Source organism: Capronia epimyces, assembly GCF_000585565.1.
Source record: "Capronia epimyces CBS 606.96 chromosome Unknown aczIQ-supercont1.1, whole genome shotgun sequence".
Classification (NCBI taxonomy): Eukaryota; Fungi; Ascomycota; class Eurotiomycetes; order Chaetothyriales; family Herpotrichiellaceae; genus Capronia; species Capronia epimyces.
Window position 1 is genome coordinate 2,509,525 of NW_006912904.1, and position 18,237 is coordinate 2,527,761.

The 18,237-nt window shown below is 52.1% G+C and overlaps 6 protein-coding genes across 6 annotated transcripts; 5 read left to right on the forward strand and 1 right to left on the reverse strand.

Moving 5' to 3' along the window:
• Positions 1-442: 442 nt before the first annotated feature.
• On the reverse strand, positions 443-1,567 carry A1O3_00923 (uncharacterized protein; the record flags this gene model as incomplete). Its single annotated transcript, XM_007731073.1, has 1 exon — positions 443-1,567. One exon carries the CDS (start codon positions 1,565-1,567, stop codon positions 443-445), a length of 1,125 nt encoding a protein of 374 aa, XP_007729263.1.
• Positions 1,568-3,051: 1,484 nt separating this feature from the next.
• On the forward strand, positions 3,052-6,495 carry A1O3_00924 (DEAD/DEAH box helicase domain-containing protein; the record flags this gene model as incomplete). The annotated part of the gene is made up of 1 exon (XM_007731074.1): positions 3,052-6,495. The coding sequence occupies one exon, from the start codon at positions 3,052-3,054 to the stop codon at positions 6,493-6,495; it is 3,444 nt and encodes a 1,147-aa protein (XP_007729264.1).
• A 1,412-nt stretch (positions 6,496-7,907) lies between these two features.
• A1O3_00925 (uncharacterized protein) lies at positions 7,908-11,000 on the forward strand (the record flags this gene model as incomplete). Its single annotated transcript, XM_007731075.1, has 1 exon — positions 7,908-11,000. One exon carries the CDS (start codon positions 7,908-7,910, stop codon positions 10,998-11,000), a length of 3,093 nt encoding a protein of 1,030 aa, XP_007729265.1.
• A 934-nt stretch (positions 11,001-11,934) lies between these two features.
• On the forward strand, positions 11,935-14,072 carry A1O3_00926 (uncharacterized protein; the record flags this gene model as incomplete). The annotated part of the gene is made up of 6 exons (XM_007731076.1): positions 11,935-12,622; positions 12,679-12,789; positions 12,846-12,984; positions 13,038-13,282; positions 13,340-13,848; positions 13,905-14,072. The coding sequence occupies 6 exons, from the start codon at positions 11,935-11,937 to the stop codon at positions 14,070-14,072; spliced, it is 1,860 nt and encodes a 619-aa protein (XP_007729266.1).
• Positions 14,073-14,923: 851 nt separating this feature from the next.
• On the forward strand, positions 14,924-15,949 carry A1O3_00927 (uncharacterized protein; the record flags this gene model as incomplete). Its single annotated transcript, XM_007731077.1, has 3 exons — positions 14,924-15,219; positions 15,287-15,412; positions 15,505-15,949. The coding sequence occupies 3 exons, from the start codon at positions 14,924-14,926 to the stop codon at positions 15,947-15,949; spliced, it is 867 nt and encodes a 288-aa protein (XP_007729267.1).
• Positions 15,950-16,658: 709 nt separating this feature from the next.
• A1O3_00928 (fructose-1,6-bisphosphatase) lies at positions 16,659-17,884 on the forward strand (the record flags this gene model as incomplete). The annotated part of the gene is made up of 4 exons (XM_007731078.1): positions 16,659-16,792; positions 16,845-17,249; positions 17,300-17,372; positions 17,438-17,884. 4 exons carry the CDS (start codon positions 16,659-16,661, stop codon positions 17,882-17,884), a joined length of 1,059 nt encoding a protein of 352 aa, XP_007729268.1.
• Between the last annotated feature and the right edge of the window lie 353 nt (positions 17,885-18,237).

The window sequence follows — 18,237 nt, forward strand, 5'->3', positions numbered from 1 at the left end:
TCCCGCGTCGCGTTAACGCGTCAGATATCAGATAGGCTGCTTGCGGACAGAGAAGCTCTGCTCTAACGGAGTGGTAAGGATGGGGGATATTTACGGTGAAGTACTGTACTCTGAAGCACATATAGTGTATGGGAGTATTGGATTTGGTTACCAAGTAGACAGATATCTATCTTACGATCAAGTAACCTCAGGCGCGGTATCTTTTTGCCCGTGGAATATACTTCTTGAAGATTGCATCCTATTTCTGTTTATCAGCCTCGAGGCCCATGTATTGTATCTTGTATCTTGGACAAGTTAGATTGCCAGTGCTGTCTGTCATCGATATTCAAGAACTACAAGCCCAGTATGCATGACTAAATCACTAACTCTTGCTGTGCTACCCAGAAATTCCAACTTCCAGAATGCCGTAATAGAGGCCGAGCTAGAGAGATGACGTCTGTGTTCACGAATGCCTGAAACCTCGAGAATGCCGGCGACGTCTTGCATGGCCTGAGCCGGGTGTGGGACTCGACAGACTCGGCACAGGCGTAGAGGTGCACGTGGAATTGGCTTGTTGATATACTTGGACGCCCCCAATGGCCCAGTACACATCTTTGAAGGCCGTTGGGTTGTTGGCAACATAGTCCCGGCAGGTCGGGGCGAGAGAAGCACACTCGGAGGTATTCCAGGTCTGCTCGATCCAGTCGCCGCACAGTGCAATGTTGAATATGATCTTGAGGTCGAAGAAATGCTTGTCGAACGTCTGGTTACCGCTGCTCACAAACATGGCATCCGGTGGGCCCCAGACACCCGAAGCGTCGTAGGGATCGGGCATGCCGGACACGATGTTTTCGGGGATGCTGTCCCGTTGGAAATTCCAGATCTTGATTCCGTCGCTGCTGAACTCGGTAGCCACGACACTGCCCCCGGCTGCGTTGTAGTCGGTGCCGAAGTTGTTCCAAGAGCCTTCTGCGACGCAGCCCGAATTGCCGGCTGTGTCAAGGCTACAATCTAGACTGGACAACGTCCCTCGCATCTGCGTCTGGTTGGAGTATGGTGCCCCGGTGACGTTGAAGACACGGACCCCAGTGTCGGCGTGTAGGACCATCTTATTGACGTTCTGTGTGTTGATACCTTCCATGATGTCGATTTCTCCGGCTTGTGGCCAAGGAGCACCTTGTCCGAGAAGCCAAAACGCAGGCCAGCTCCCACACACTCCTCCTGGCATATGTTTGATATCCGCAACCCATAGAGAATGGTTGAACGTGTCTATGCTCTCAACCCGCGTCGACGGACGGCCATCGGGTGTGACGTTCAGCGACCACCAGTCGACACCGAGGTAGATGGCATTTTCGAAGGTTTCACTGGAGGCCAACCCAGCCAGTCCAGTTTGGTTCGCGGTCTCTAGATCGACATATTTGACGAATCCGTTCGTGGGGTCGTGGTCGGAAAAGAATTTGAAATCGTCGAAAAATGTTTGGCCCGTGTAGTTCTTCACGAGTTGGTAGTTTGTAGGAGGTGGTTCTTGGGCGCGAGAGGTCCTGACGGTTGCGCTGACCAGCAGCGCAATGAGTATGTTGGACGCCATATTCAGTTGCAAGAATTTGCGGATTTGGTGGTTGCTTATAGTTGTGACAATATCCTATGGTTTGGAGATGTTTAGGGGACGCGTGGAACAAATGTAGAGATTTCGAGTTCAGTGTGTTTGCATATTCCGTAGATTCAGTAAACGTATAGTAGAAGTGACAGCAAATGAAAGCTAACAAGCAGACGAGTGACATTGCGAAGACCGGGATTGTCACAGGACAAAGGTCGGCAGTATAAAGAGTGTCAAACAAGGCAGTTGACAATGCTAACAGGGTGAACGAAGTGATCATTGAGGTAGCTGCAACAATGCATCAGCCACAATAACACTGCTGGCTTAGTTTGGTTGGCTTAATAGGGAGAGCGGTGAATACACCCTGTTGAATTGAGTGAAGACAAGAAGGCTAGCCAATAACTAACCCTCCTTTTCGGCTTCACACTGGCAATTCACCATAACACTTGCCTTGGCCATTAAATATTATTCCCCCGTAATATCCTTTCACATTCAGAGAAGCCGTCCAAGTTTCCAAGGCCAATGGTGTAATGGTCGACACCTCGGCCTTGGAAATGCGGTAACTTCGAAGAATGAGACCAGAGAGATAAGAACCTCGTTCATGGGAACATGGTTCGATTAGACACACAGGTTGATGCTCTTCATGGAAGATGCGTCCCTGATTTGGGTTGGTAATTACAGGTTGACGCTCTTCATGGAAGATGCGTCCCTGGTTACTTGTTGGTACATCGGTTCGAGCCTCGTTCATGGAACTTGGTTCATACCTAAGAGCAAAAATCCAGCTAGAGCCTCGTTCATGGAACCTGGCTCAGTTGGTGCCATGGCACGTTCTCGAGCCTTGTTCATGGAACTTGGTTCATAAGATCAAAAAAAACCCCTTCAGTGGAGTTTCACTTCTCTTGAATGCCCACAATACTAGTCATGTGAGGCGTTCGAGGGAAGTGTTTTTGGCCCTTTGATCAGTATAAATTTTTTTGTCTTTGCCCGCTTGAAAGGACGGCGATAGGGGATTCACTCCACCATCAAAGTAGACTTACATGGGAGGAACGTCCCTTGTACACTGCGATGACCTAAGGCCTATCAACCTGGTGAATAGTTACCTTCCCACAGCCGATAAGGCCTACATCAGACCTGCTTGAGTTGCTGAGTTGCACAGTCATAGTTATGCAGGCGATGCGGGAGCATTTGAACCAAACCTTTAACGCTGATAAAGCTAGCTATACTGCTACAAGCAGTACTGTTCGCTGCTTTGTTTCATTGTAGTTCATAGAGTCGAGAATGAGTTATATTCCTCTCACATAATAACGCGTCGAAAACCACTTTACGCGCTTCCTTGGCATACGTCATGATTGGCTGGGAGACTTGTAGCCCTTTTTCATGTGGCCAAACATGCTCCGGGAATACCAGTCATTGTCTGCGCTCCTGGCTACATCTTGTATGCCAGTCGATGCAGACAGACTTCCCTCGCATGTCTAATGGCCAGACTGCAAGGTGCCACCGTCTCGCGGCAGGTGGTCAATCGCAAGCGAAAACGCCAGACCAAGGACAAAGACGACGCCTCGGAGACCACGACTGACTCACCCGCCGTCGCCGATACCACAACTACAACAGTATCGACAAAGACACACGATGGTGGAACCAAGCCCAGAAGAACTAAATCTGGATCCAAGCCTGCCCACCTCCTCCGAAGCTCGTCTACGAATCTGATCGAGTCCGACATCCCTTGGCCTGACCATTTCAAGTACCTCTTGCAACTGCACAAGGCTCTGAACCTGGTATACACTTTTTGTTGCACGCGGAAGCATTTTGCCACAACATGGGATAATATTAAGTCTGCGGTGGAAGGTCACATCAAAAGACCCCTACTCGAGGAAGATGTAGCGCAGGTGAAGGCGTTGGTGCCTCGTGCCATCCACTTTGCATATGTCGATGAGGAGCATTTGATGGTCACTATTATGGGAGAAGATGATGGAATCCGAGGTGGAAGAGCCGATTATTTTCGGTCGTTAGCAGAAGATAAGAGCGCCCTCAATGACAAGTCCGGAATTGCCAAAGAATTACTGCTTTTCGAGTTTATCGATGGTGATCTGAAGAGACAAGTGGTTGATCCGAAAACTGGCCAGCCTACTAAAGCTACTCAAAAGTTACGAAACGAAGACCTAAAAATGCCAGTTTTCAGTCAAAAATCCATGTTGACACTCATTGAAAAACGCAACACCAAATTTACTTCTGCCATAAATGCTTTTCTCAACGAATGCGCGGAAGAGCAAAAGGACCCCGTCGAAAAGATTTTGGACCTGGGGCGCCAACACATCCCGTATCCTTCCTTGAGCCCTCCAACTACACCTGGACCTGAGAGTATGGGTCTGCCGAAATCCATACCAAAAGAGCGCGAATCGATATCCGACATCATCAAAGAGATGACTGAGCTGGAATGGTACGCAAATCAGATCGTTCCTGATGGTCACCGCGTATTCGATCCCCAACCGGCCATATATGGCGAGCTTAATTTCCAGTTGTCGCAGAATTTGGTCAATGCCCTCTACAATAGCAGGGGCATCACACAGCTTTACTCCCATCAAGCAGAAGCCATCAACAACTTGCATGACGGGCACAACGTGATTGTATCAACATCCACTAGCTCTGGAAAGTCGTTAATCTACCAGATACCGATGCTGCACGAACTCGAAAACGACCCTCAAAGTCGAGGCATGTACATCTTTCCGACAAAAGCCCTTGCTCAGGACCAGCGACGAAGCATGAAGGAGTTGTTGCAGTATATCCCGGGGTTCGAAACTGTCATGGTGGAAACTTTCGACGGCGATACGCCCATGGCTGAACGAAATCTGATCCGGGAAGAAGGCAGGATCATTTTTACGAACCCAGATATGCTTCATATTACCATCCTACCCCAAGAGAGCGGATGGAGGACCTTCCTTCGAAATCTTAAGTTTGTCGTCGTCGATGAGTTGCACGTTTACAACGGTCTCTTCGGATCACATGTAGCATTCATCATGCGACGACTACGACGGATATGTGCGGCCCTTGGAAATCGTAAGGTCAAATTCATTTCGTGTTCCGCAACGGTGGCAAACCCTGAAGAGCATATGAAGACAATTTTTGGTGTTGAGGATGTCAAGCTAACGGATTTCGACGGCTCACCATCTGGACGCAAGGAATTCATTTGCTGGAATACGCCCTATAAAGATCCAGGAGATCCTTCCTCAGGCCGAGGAGACGCGTTTGCCGAGACTGCAAGACTGATATGCCAACTCATTTTGCGTGGTGTACGGACCATAGCCTTCTGTCGGGTTCGCAAGCAATGCGAAGTTTTGTTAGCCGCGGTGAAAACCGAGTTCACTAACCTTGAGAGACCAGAATGTGCAGCTCTGGTCATGGGCTACCGTGGGGGATATGCAGCCCAGGATCGTCGGCGAATTGAAGCGGAGATGTTCGGTGGCAAGCTCATGGGGATTATCGCAACCACTGCTCTAGAACTAGGTGTCGATATTGGTTCTCTTGACGCTGTCGTTACAATGGGGTTCCCCTATACAATTTCCAACCTCCGGCAGCAAAGTGGTCGTGCTGGAAGACGAAATCGAGACTCGCTTTCCGTTCTTGTTGGTGATTGTTTTGCTGTGGATCAATACTATATGCAGAACCCAGACGAAATCTTTACGAAGCCGAATTGCGAACTGCAGGTCGATCTACACAATGAGCTTGTGGTTGAAGGGCATGTACAATGCGCTGCGTTTGAAATGCCAATCCAACCCGATGAGGACACCAAGTTTCTAGGGAAGATGTTGCCAGAAATATGTGCGGAACGCTTGTCCCAAGACTCGACGGGATTTTATCATTGCAACGAGAGATTCCGACCTCTTCCATCCAGATGCGTTGCCATCCGGGATACCGAAGAAGACCACTTTGCTGTGATCGACATTACCCATGGCCGCAATGTCGTGCTCGAAGAAGTCGAAGCGTCTCGAGCATTCTTCACACTCTATGACGGCGGAATCTTCCTACATCAAGGCAAGACGTACATGGTGAAGGAATTCTCACCGGAGCGCAAATTGGCCCGCGTGCAATTGGTGAAGGTGGACTGGACTACTCAGCAGAGAGACTTTACGGATGTCGACCCGATCGAGACGGAGCAGGTCCGTCGTGTGTCTCCTAATTCACTGACCAAAGCATATTTTGGCCGGATCAAGGTGCATGCCGTAGTCTTTGGCTTTTTCAAGGTTGACCAGAAGCGCCGTATCTTGGACGCTGTCGCGGTGGATAATCCGCCCATCGACATCTACTCTCGGGGGCTGTGGCTTGACATCCCAAAGTATGCACTTGAGATCTTTCAACAAAAGCGGCTCAACCTTGCAGCGGGGATCCACGCCGCCGAACACGCGCTCATGAGTCTGATGCCGCAGTTTGTTGTCAGCATGCCTGGCGACGTGCGCACGGAATGCAAGAATGCGCTCAAAGAGTTTGCCAAAAAAGAGACTCAACGCAAACGGCCGGCCCGACTCACGTTCTACGATGCCAAGGGAGGCGCCGCAGGCTCGGGGATAGCAGCTAAAGCTTTCGAGTACATTGATCTGCTGCTCGAACGTGCGGTGCAGCGCGTTGCGACGTGTCACTGCCTCGAGGGCTGTACGGAGTGTATCTGCGACGAGCGGTGCAAGGAGAAAAACTTGGTCATGAGCAAGGCCGGGGCAGAGGTCATCTTGAAGAGCCTCCTGGGCATGGAGATCGACATCGATGCCTTGCCCGAGGGCGAGGAAGAGAGAATCCCCGCCGGCGTGGAGACGGTGGTCTTTGCCAGCGAGGTCTTGGGCAAGAACGGGCGAAGGGTTGCGGAGAGGAATTTCATCAAGCGGGAGAAGGACGACGACGATTGTATTATTATCAAAGATGAACCTGAATGAGATGTAAGATGATTGATGACAAAAACTCTAGCTGTAATTATACTCCCTACTGTCATATAAGGCTACAATGCATGTCATGTGACTGTTCCGGCTAAGCTTCTCCGAAACGAGGCAGAATGGACTAGTCCTATCTGGTGTTAAGTTGCTGCTGTATTTGGATCACTCTGCAGGGTGACTAGCAGCCTGTTCGCCGCATTAATTGGCTGCCCGTCTGAATAACCGCCAGACATCTCTGCGCCATCACACTTCCAACAGCCCAACCTTAGCTGTCTGCGCCCTCTCACACTCAGTCTCCCAGCCGACACCATCCCTTATGCATCGTGGGTTCATGCAACTAGGTCTTATCCATCAGCAACCCATCTGCATTATCCCACCCAGCGAACCCCAGCTGCCCAAATATTCTCTGGCAATAAGAACGCCGTTTGCCTGGCTAAGCGAGTTACCCTTTAGTTGCTGCCTCGAGGGCAAGAATAGAACACTCTTATGCGATCGTTCGCAGTTCCACTGCTATCAATCACCTTCCACTGCTGTACCTTTTCAGATGTGATGATTTTTAATTTCTGCTTTTATTGTTAATACATCCATGTTCTTCACATATTTCGCGAGACCCGACGATATGGCGTCCACTGTCCAAATATCCTATCCCCGGCAATCAGCAGATGTGACATGATCAATATGGGCGCTTAACCCACCAATCTTCCAAATCGGTGGTTGGGCGAGAACTCCCATGACTATGTATGTGATTCTTGCCTGTGACGGAGCCTGTTCTCATGTTTCAAAAGGCGACCTCTGCCTGCAGCCGAAGAGGCGCAACTGTCACCTAGACACTCCATAACTTGCCTTCCTCTCCCCCCTCCTCCTCCTCCTCCTCCACCGCCGCGACCTCAGAGGGATGGTCAATTTACAAGCTCTCCAGTACGGCCTGGGAGCGTCCCGCGTCAAACTACATTGACCGTCAACGTTGGGTCTGCTGGTGGTCTCGTGGCTCACACCCCCATATCGGCGACTTCGTTGTATGGCCCATTCTCCCCTACGTATTCTGCGTCCCCAGGCCCCAGTCCGAGGAGCCTGTTTCCTATGGCCGCAAGAGCATCGGGAAATTACAATGTGCCGTATGATCCCAGGGAGTGGGCTGGTGGGAGTCATCGAGCCTCAATAGTATTGGAGGATCACAATCATGGACTTCACGCTGAGGGTATTTTCATTGCCAGAGATCGGACTGAAAACTGTCGAGTCGAGCGTGTCTAATGTGTGACACAGATGGATTTACCAACCCACCTCCTCCATACACGGCTCCTTCGACGCAGAGCACCGCTGTGTGCACCAGTGCTGGTCCGGCGATCTCACCCACTGACTCGACCCGTGTAGGTGGGAGCTCCTCACACACACCAACTCCGACAAACACAGCATCGATGTCGACGGGTGAGGGAGACCAGGGTATCACCAGTGCAATGAACAGTCAAAACTTCAGGCAACCTGACCGGACCAATAAACTAGATTCACGAATGGCCCAGTTGAGCATTGCCTCGCAGCTCAATGATTCCCGGCGCGAGTCTTCTTTGGGTGTCACAAGGCCGATTTCTGTGGCATCTCTCATGATAAACACGACGGCCGCGCAACAAAATGTGGCTTCGATCGCCTGGGAGACCACTCAAGACCACACCGGTCACCTACCGCAACCTCCCGCGGCCAGGAGGGCAGCGTCCACAGGGGCAATCTCTTCTCAAGGAGAATCAAGCCATAGCCGGGATGCTTCAAGGCCGGCATCATCCTCCAGGCACGGGAGCTGGCTGCCTGGAATGCCGTTACCGGGTCCGCCTCCAGGACCACCTCCATCCTCGTCGAGGTCTCAGAGTGCAACTGGAGTTCGGAGTTTTGCTCGAGTGCACAATACGGCATTCGGCTCTCAGCCAAACAACTATCGCGTGCCATTGCGGCCACCGGTCCTGAGTCCGCTCCCTCCAACTCCAGCAAATTGGAGTGATGATATCTCAGATCGACCAGCAGCAAAAGCACCAATGCCGCTGCACATTGAGACGACCAATCTCGATAGACCCGTTTCTTTCTCTGGAGCACTAAGCCGAAGTTCTGCCCTTCGGGTCTCTTCGGCCAAAGGTCTGCTTGAGCGGCGGAAAAATCGACGAAGCGTGTATGAAGGACAAGCAGCAGAAAGTAGTGCTTTGACCATTGAGACCGATCCGTGGGCCGATGCTATAAGTCCGTCTGTCTACAGCAATGATCCTTCGCCGACTCTTGAATCCACCGGTGCTGGAGCACTCGACTCAGAGACTAGGATGTATGGCATCCGAACACCTGGCATATCGACCCAGCATGTCCAGCTCCACGAAGGTCGCAGTTCGCCATACCTCTCCACAAATGACCGCAGTTCATCTTTCACCACCGCAGCAAACACCGGCATTGGTGCACGAAGGGCTGCTTCCAAAGCACTCCCGACCCCTCCACTTAGTCAAAAGAACCCAACCTCCGCTCACAGCGTTCTTCCATCGACCGCATCTTCAGTTTCTGAACTGGGACAAGGCGAGATAGACCCTTTCATCGCGGAAGCGTCGCATCGACATCACGAGTTCTTGCTACAGGAAAGCCACGCCGCCTCCGATTTGGAACGTTTGCAGCTTTTCGTGGATTTCATGGTTGAAGAATCCCAGATTCGAAGGCAACGCTATCCTGCACCATTCGTGGAGGGAAATTTCGACATGGAAGCAGCTAAACAGCTTCTATTCGATGGGGGTACCAGCGACATCGCTATGGAGACCAGCCTAACGAGCCATAAGAAAAACGCCTCAGGACAGCAGGGTACCGAGATTGATGTATCTCAGCGTCCGGAAGGTCTATGGTGGAATGAGTTCCGCCCAGCTCTCTCGCCAATTGCTAGTATGAGCAACGACGAGCTGAGCTCTCGTGGTCGGACGGCCAGCCAATGGTGGCAGTCTCAAACTAGATCCGAAAGTGATGGTGTCGCAAAGAAGATGAAAAGAACCAAAAGGGAGTCCAAGTACATGGGTCTCTCTACGCTTTCGGTTGAAGAGATTCTGTCGGAAGCGGCAACGCCCAGAGATTCCCATGAGACTTACCAGGCGGACGATGCGTACCCTGAGGAAAAAGCCAACCCAGACACCCTGGGCATCTACGGTGACGAGGTCACCCACGCCACAACCTACGAACCCCTCGCCGATCCGCCGGCCCTGCCGCTGCTCGACATTTCACGATTCATTACACTGCCTCCACCATATCCAAGGCACTATCCCGCTATAACTAACGGGCATCCGAGACTGGCGACGTATCGTAATGCCGTCCGAGCATTGAGTGACTTGAATGAATTAGAGAACCGAAGATCCCGGTACCAAGTGGCTGTTGAGGCGCTACGCGCCGAACATGTGCGCAAATCCAGTGAGCGACAGCAGTCTTTCCAGGTCCAGGTCCAAGTGCAAATTAAGGAAGGTAGCATCACTTACGCTGAAGCGGCTGAAGCGGAGCAAGCTCTACGAACAGAAGACCACAAGGCTGAGAAGGCCTGCTTGCAAGCCGAGTTCGATACGCTGCAAGATGTGCTGATCAACCCAATGCATGATATGTTGAACGATCGTGTTGCCCAACTTAGTGCTGGGATCAAGGACTTGACTGAGGAGCTCGGGGTAGAAATGCATGCTCAAAATGTTGACCGCGCACAGCAAGAGGGAGACGCCATGCCAGAGATCCTGGAATATCTCACTCAACTAAAATGGCTCTTTGAGACCCGGGAGCACATGCACAGAGAGATCTTTGACCTTCTGAGTGAACGTAACAACAAGTACAAGGCCATTGTCCTGCTTCCTTACCGCCAAGTCCACAACCTGGATAAAATCCGAGACACGGAGGGTTTCTTCACACAAGATGGGTTCGAGCGACGCAAGAGCTTCTTTGCAGAGGCGGTTGTGCGTTGCGAAGACTTTGTTCGGCTAGTTGCGGAAAATGTTGCTCAAGAGGTAGAGCTGCAGTCGTCTGCCTTCTGGGATATCGCTCCCGGCCTTCATGATTTGGTGCAGAGGTTGCCAGATGCACCGGAGCAGCTGGGAGCCATCGCCATACCAGAGTCCGAGTATGCGGAAAACCCAAGCTATCACACATTCCCGCAACAATACCTATATTCGCTTCTGGAACATGCGGACAAATCGACATACCAGTTCATCGAGTCACAAATCAGCCTCCACTGTTTGCTGCACGAAGTCAAGGGAGCCCTCATTGGAGCGCAATATCGAGCTAGTGAAGCTGCTGACGCGACTAAGGCGGCAGACAAGCTAGAGGACGCAAGTCCAGACAGCGACCTGAAAAGATGGCGAGATGAGCAAGAGGCTTCGGCCACGGCTGAGTTGAAGCAGCAAGTGACGGTGATCGAAGAGCAGTGGTCCGAGGCATTAGGCAGGGCATTGCAGGCGAAGAAAGCACAGGTCAAGATGTGCTTGGAGAGTGTTGGAGGATGGGACGAATCTCTGCAGGGAGAAGGCTGACATGATGATGGAAACAATCTTCGAGAGAAAGTCCATGACTGATGAGCTGATGAATAGCCAGTGAAATCCTGAGCACGCACGAATATGGATAGAGGGTACTATACAAAAGAATACGTATGGTCTCTTCTTTTGTACAGGTATCTTCTATACCATCTGGGTGCCATCCTTATAGTGACTACAGCACATTGCTGAATAGCCGGGAAGTCCAGAAGCGGGATCCGCCCCGATTCTGCCATAGGTTGCAAGGCTTTGAGCACGGTATAGTCCCTGGAACTATTCACACGCGAAGTGAAGATCGCAGCCTTGTGGGAAGGCGCTGACGTCATCCGTCATTGTGGTGGAGGAGTAAGTCCCCGGGGGGTAGCCACCCCACCAGACATGTGATAGAGTGCATTTCAGACTGCGCCCAACTTCAACTCCCACCACTGGGCTGGGAGATCTCGATCAACGCCGCCCACGCACACGTTGCCACCTGGACGGCGCCAACGGCCTTCGTGATCAACATGTCATCCTGGCTTCGAATGTTCCGCCGTCCTGCCCGAGCATGCCACTAGACCTCAATCTAGGAACGATTGACTCGACCGAAGCTTCGCCTGCACCTCCTCATCAGAGTCTGCCACGAGCCCACGGACATCTTGAGAAGATGGCGAGCGGTGGCCTTGGTGGCCTCACACAGGCTATGACGTTGATAGTTGCCCTGGGCGAGCCAAATGTATCTTGTGATCAAGTCCTCTTGGACATCTACATAGCGAGGTGAGTGGTCAGAAAAAAGATATTCAAGCTGAGCTGTATCGCCTCTTGTCCGCTTGATGCTATTATATCTATCTTCTCGCGGTATTTTCTCTACCTGGATAGCATAAAATCCCTTGGAATTTGCTGCCACTGGGCCCAGACACGGTGATTATCACATCTGAACTGCCCTTCCTTGCCCAAGATGGCTGCCCAGGAAGCACATACTCGGGAAAAACGGTCACTCTCCAGCGGCAGAACGGCAACGAATGTCGAAAATGCCCAGCCTCCTCGCAAGAGGAGCTTCACGCAGTTCGACGCGGACCACCTGAGCGCAGCATTTGAGAATCCTCTGAGCGGCATCCCCAAGGAGCAGCTGCTACAAAACGTCGAGACCTTCTGCAGAGACAACAATCTGTTGGAATACGTCGATGTCTTCAAGAAAGGGGCCCTGGTTGCACAAAGCCCGAAGAATTTCGAGAGCATTCCTGAGCTGTCGCAGGAAGATCGCGACGTTCTTACACGGGAGCACACGCATCGATGGTCTCAACCCTTCACTCTCTACTGGTTGGTCATCATGTGCTCCCTGGCGGCTGCCGTTCAGGGGATGGATGAAACGGTCAACAACGGAGCACAGGCCCTGTACCTCAAGCAGCTCAACATTACTACCGATCGATTCTCCGAGAATATGGTTCTCTCGATCACGGGATTAGTCGTCGGGGCGCCATACTTGGCGTGTGCGGTGATCGGCTGCTGGGTGACAGAGCCTATGAACAAGATCTTTGCTCGCCGGGGGACCATTTTCATCTCGTGCTTCATTGCCGCAGTGGCCTCTGTGTGGGAAGGAGTCTGCAATTCATGGGTCAACTTATTCCTGGCTCGTTTTGTTCTCGGTACAGTACCTGCACTGGCTTGCTCCTTTCGAGGCGTGCTCTGACTTTCGCTGCAGGTTTCGGAATCGGTCCAAAGTCTTCAACTGTTCCAGTCTACTCGGCTGAGTGCGCCCCGGCGCCGATCCGTGGAGCCCTGGTTATGCAATGGCAGATGTGGACGGCCTTTGGTAAGCCCCAGGACTTGCTGCTGCTCTGGACAATTCTAACATGAATGTTGTATCAGGAATTATGCTGGGCAACATAATGGGCGTTGCATTTGGTGGTTTAGATCCAGATCTCGGCTGGAGGCTCATGCTTGGTAGCACAGTGGTGCTTCCCCTAATAGTTTGCGCTCAAGTCTATTTTTGTCCCGAAAGCCCCAGGTAAGCAACTGGTCAACGTGCTGGTCAAACCCCGGTACTGACGTACCTGGCAGATGGTACATCCAGCACTATAAGTCAGAAAAGGCATTCCGGTCATTCCAACGTTTGAGATTCACGGACCTGCAGGCGGCTCGGGATACTTATTATACATATGTCGGTGTCGAACTCGAGCGCGAGGTCCATCACGGCAAAAATCTCTTCACACAGTTTATCGAACTCTTTACTGTTCCACGCAATAGACGGGCAGCACTGGCCAGCTTTATTGTCATGTTTGGCCAGCAGTTTTGCGGGGTGAATGGTAAGTGAAGCAGGCTCAAACGGCTGATCGTCGAGGACGAGACTGATATGGAGGCAGTCATTGCGTACTACAGCACGACAATCTTCATTGAATCCGGCTACTCCACGACATCGGCGCTATTGGCATCCATGGGGACGGGCATACTGAACTGGGTGTTTGCCATCCCGGCGATATTCACCATCGACCGGTGGGGGCGGCGCAACCTGCTACTGTTCACGTTCCCCTTTCTAGCCCTCTTCCTCTTGTGGACAGGTTTCAGCTTCTGGTTCAAAAATGCCAAAGCCGAAGTAGGCATGGTGACGACAGGAATGTATCTTTTCGAGGTGTTCTATTCGCCCGGGGAAGGCCCTGTACCATTCACCTATTCGGCGGAGGCGTTCCCAGTTCATGTCAGAGACGTGGGCATGTCGTTTGCTACGGCAACCACGTGGTGCTTCAACTTCATCCTGAGTTTTACCTGGCCACATCTCCTGGGTGCGTTCAAGCCCCAAGGCGCTTTCGGCTGGTATGCGGCGTGGTGTATCATCCTCTGGTTCCTAATCCTGATGTTTGTCCCCGAGACAAAGGTGGGCATTCCACAAGTTTGAGGGTTCGCAGCTACAATTCTGACTGACATCTCTAGGCCCTCACCCTGGAGGAACTCGACCAAGTGTTCAGCGTCAGCACCCGCAAGCATATGGGCTACCAGCTGAGGAATGCAATCTGGCATTTCCGGACTCGGGTGTTGCGACAGAACCTTGAGCCATTGCCACCATTCTATCGACGGGCGGAGAAGTTGACCGAGGCATGATGCTGGAACCGAATTGTTCGCCTTCTCACCGACACCAGAAGAAGATGCTCCAGCAGCTACGAGGGCACCGTCGACTATTCTAGCCTGCGATAAGCGACAAGGAATTGTGATAGGGAGATAAGGCCATGTACGGAGTAGAACAAAGTGTGCTGGCTGTGTTGGGTGGTTACATATTTCATAATCCATCCGTCTCCATCCCCATGTCCGCCTCCGTCACCTCCATGTTCCCGCAACTACCCGAGCTCCATGCTACTCTATGTGTCTATACTCCGTACTATGACGGAGGCTCGGGGTTGCGAACCCGACGACACCGAGGGCAAGCCACGTGATGTACGGCGGAGCTTTTATCGTGAACTACATGCGCCTCAGACACTGACTACTACGTATCCGTACTTCTTTCCAAATAGCTCACAGATATTTAGTTCTGTTCCCAGAGGTGACGCTCGGTACTCCTCAGTAAGTAAACCTTCAATCCTGCTATCCACAGGTCAGATAGGTATACATGGTATTCTGTGAGACTTTCGGCTATTTCAGTTCTTAACTCCGGTAGGACCGCTGCTCGACACCTCGTACTCATACTACTGTGAACTGCTGACTGCAAATACTAGCTTTGTTGGCCCACAGCAACAGACAGTAGGTTCTGTTCCTACAGGTGACGCTTGGTACTCCCTATATACAGATCAGATAGGTCTACACGGTACTAGATGGGTACTTCGGCCACTTCAGTTCTTAACTCCGCAAGGACCGCCGCTCGACACCTGAGGTAGTCCTCATATATGAGTACCACAGTGAACTGCTGATATACTAGCTTTTCTGGCCACAGTCGATTAAATCCTGCATCAACAATCAACATGGCAGCAGCGCGTCCGTCCACCTGGCTGATCACCGGCGCCTCATCGGGCTTTGGCAAATCGCTTGCTTTGGAGGCTCTCAAGGCTGGCTACAAGGTCATTGGAACCACCCGCGACGTTGGCAAGGCTGAAAATGGCTCTCCTGAGTTCTCCGCCAATGGTGGGATCTGGATCGCTTTAGATCCCGCCCATAAGAATGCCTTCGATCAATTTTCCAAATGCTGTCAAGAACACGATGTTGACGTGCTCGTCAACAACGCGGGCTATGCGTTCATTGGTGTCGTGGAAGATACAAGGTCAGTAGGCGCTCTCCACGGGGTGTTTTGATCGTGTTGAAAGTCGCTTACCTGTGGACATGCGCAGCGAGGACGAAGTCCGCGACCAAATGGAAGTCAACTTCTATGGCCCTCTCCGCACCGTGCGAGCCTGTCTCCCTACCATGCGTGCAAAAGGCTCTGGTAACATTGTCCTGATCAGCAGTGGTGCTGGGTACGCCAATCCCCCCTCCCTCCATCGGCTTCTCTCCTCGTCCTGAAACACAGTTGTCATTCTAATTCAGAGACATGTGCGCACCTAAACAGCTTCATAGCCCGCCCTTGTCGAGCTATGTATTCCGCCAGTAAATTTGCTATCGAGGCTGTCCACGAGTCCCTTTCCTACGAGGTCAAGTCCTTCGGCATCAAGGTTCTCATCGTGGAGCCGGGTGCATTCCGTACGCCCTTCTCGAGCAAGATCATCACTCCGGCTCAGTATGATGGCAATAACGGCTTCAGCGAGGCCTACAAGGATACCCCAATGGCGCAGATGGTCGCCGGATCTCGAAACCTCTCTACTCCAGACATGTGCAAGGGAGACCCTGACAAAGCTGCACAAGCTATCCTTAAAGCGGTTGTCGGCGGTCACGATTATCTTCGTCTGCCTCTGGGGGTAGACTGCGTAGCTGCACTGGAGTCCAAGATAGGACAGTTGCAGAGCGACTTGGAGGCTACCAGATCAATTGCCATAGCTACGGCTGTCGATGACTAGGTGTTGTACACGACCAGTCGATCGCAGATGTTAGACCCTGTGAGGCGCGAGGCGCTGTTCGTGCCTGGAACTCTGCGAGAAGGAATGATCGATCAATCGGCGGAACCCTGACCTTTCTCTCTCTCTCTCTCTCTCTCTCTCTCTCTCGTCTCCGGAGTATTTGTTACACCAGTTGCGCCACTGCTCGACCCTAGCCACGCCGGTCGGGAAATCCCGGGCGCAGGCAGCCTCGGGCCTGAATGATCGAGAGCTGTTTGCCCCTCCATCCACTCGTCCTTCGTCCTTCGTCGCGATGCAATTCAACTCGGATCCCAGTGGCATGCGGAGTGCATCCACTTCCTCCCACTTTCTGCATCATCTCCCGAAAAGTCTGGCCTCAGAGCCCTCACGACCCGAAACGAGGTCGTCGGGTTCTTATATCTGCAGATAGCTTCCTCAACAATAATCAATCTCCTGTTTGACCCTTCAGAAGCATATTCCGCGGTGATTCTCCTTTTAATCGCGCCTTTCCTGTGTGAACTCGATCTTCATCCGCCCGGACCTATCTGTCGCTTCCCCTGCGGTCGAGTCTCCATACTCCATTCTTCCGAGGCCGAGCGTTCTTCGTCGCGTGTCCGAAGTCTCTCCGCTACTCGCTACTCGCTGTCCTGTTCTACAAGTTCTCGTGATTGCCCTTGAATCCGATCCGCTCCCATCTAAACAGCACAACATGGCTGGCAACGGAGAGTCCAATGGCCATACCACTGGCACCGGCCAGGAGAAGATCAACACCGATATCATCACCCTCACAAGATTCCTCACGGAAGAGCAGGCCAAACACAAGGAAGCCACTGGTGATTTCACGTAGGCTCAGCTCTTCTCCGCATTGAAGCCTCGAGACTGACGCTTTCTCTAGGCTGCTCTGCCACGCTCTCCAGTTCTCCTTCAAGTCCATTGCCTACTACATCCGACGAGCTACTCTGATCAATCTAACCGGTCTGGCCGGTTCATCCAACATCACGGGAGATGACCAAAAGAAACTCGACGTGATTGGAAATGACCTGTTTATAGCTGCCATGCGAGGCTCCGGCCGTTGCAGGGCTCTGATCTCGGAGGAGGTGGATGAAATCATATACTTTGACGAACACCCCAATGCCCGCTATGTGGTTGCATGCGACCCCATTGACGGATCAAGCAATCTGGATGCTGGTGTCAGCGTCGGTACCATCTTTGGCATCATGAAGCTCCCCGACAGCGTGATTGGATCTAAACCCAAGCCGGAAGATCTGCAAATGCCTGGAACCGAACTGCTTGCTGCTGGGTAAGATGGGAGTCCTGCGAGACGGAGGAACATGTTGCTAACTGGGCTAGATTCACCATGTACGGCGCCTCGACCCAGTTGGTCATCACCTTGAAGGGTGGCACGGTCAACGGTTTCACCATGGTAAGCTAGAACCTGATGGAAATCGGAATAACCACTCGTCCACTGTCTAACCCAGGAGCGATTAGGACAACGCCCTCGGCGAGTTCATCCTCACCCACCCCAACATGCGCATCCCCAAGAAACGAGGCATTTATAGCGTCAACGAGGGCAACTCGTTGTACTGGTCAGACAAGACAAAGGCATACTTTGAGTCTCTGAAATACCCCAAGGAGGAAGGCGGCAAGCCCTACTCGTCACGTTACATCGGCTCCATGGTCGCCGACGCTTACCGGACCCTGCTGTACGGCGGCATCTTCGCATATCCCGCAGACAAGAAGTCGCCCAAGGGCAAACTGCGGATTCTGTACGAATGCGCGCCCATGGCCCTGGTCATGGAAAACGCAGGCGGCCAGGCCATCGATAGCCACATGCAGAGAATGTTGGAGGTCCAGCCCAAAGGCATCCATGACCGGTCTGGTATCTTCATGGGCAGCCACGATGAGGTGGAGAAGGTCATTGCTGCGCACAAATAGGCGTCCTGGCTCTCAAGACAAGTTGACGACAAGAAAGTGCTGAGCGACGAATGTTGATTCAGAAGTTCAAGTCCATTCTGACTCGAGCACGTCTCAGATAGCCGGGCTGGCTTGCTCAAGCACCACAAGCTTGCTTTACTACGGATGGGCGTAGTTGTGGGTTCTGGAAAGGAAACGACCTCACATATATCGCACTGGAGGACCTTGGGTGTAGCGTTAGGTACTGCATGCCCCTGGTGTATATACGGTACCTGCCTGCCCTACTGTGTACCGGACGAATTCTATGGTACCAGAATGACATTACCATTCACCTAGACATTGAACGTGAATTTGAAAATGAAGATGAAAGTCAC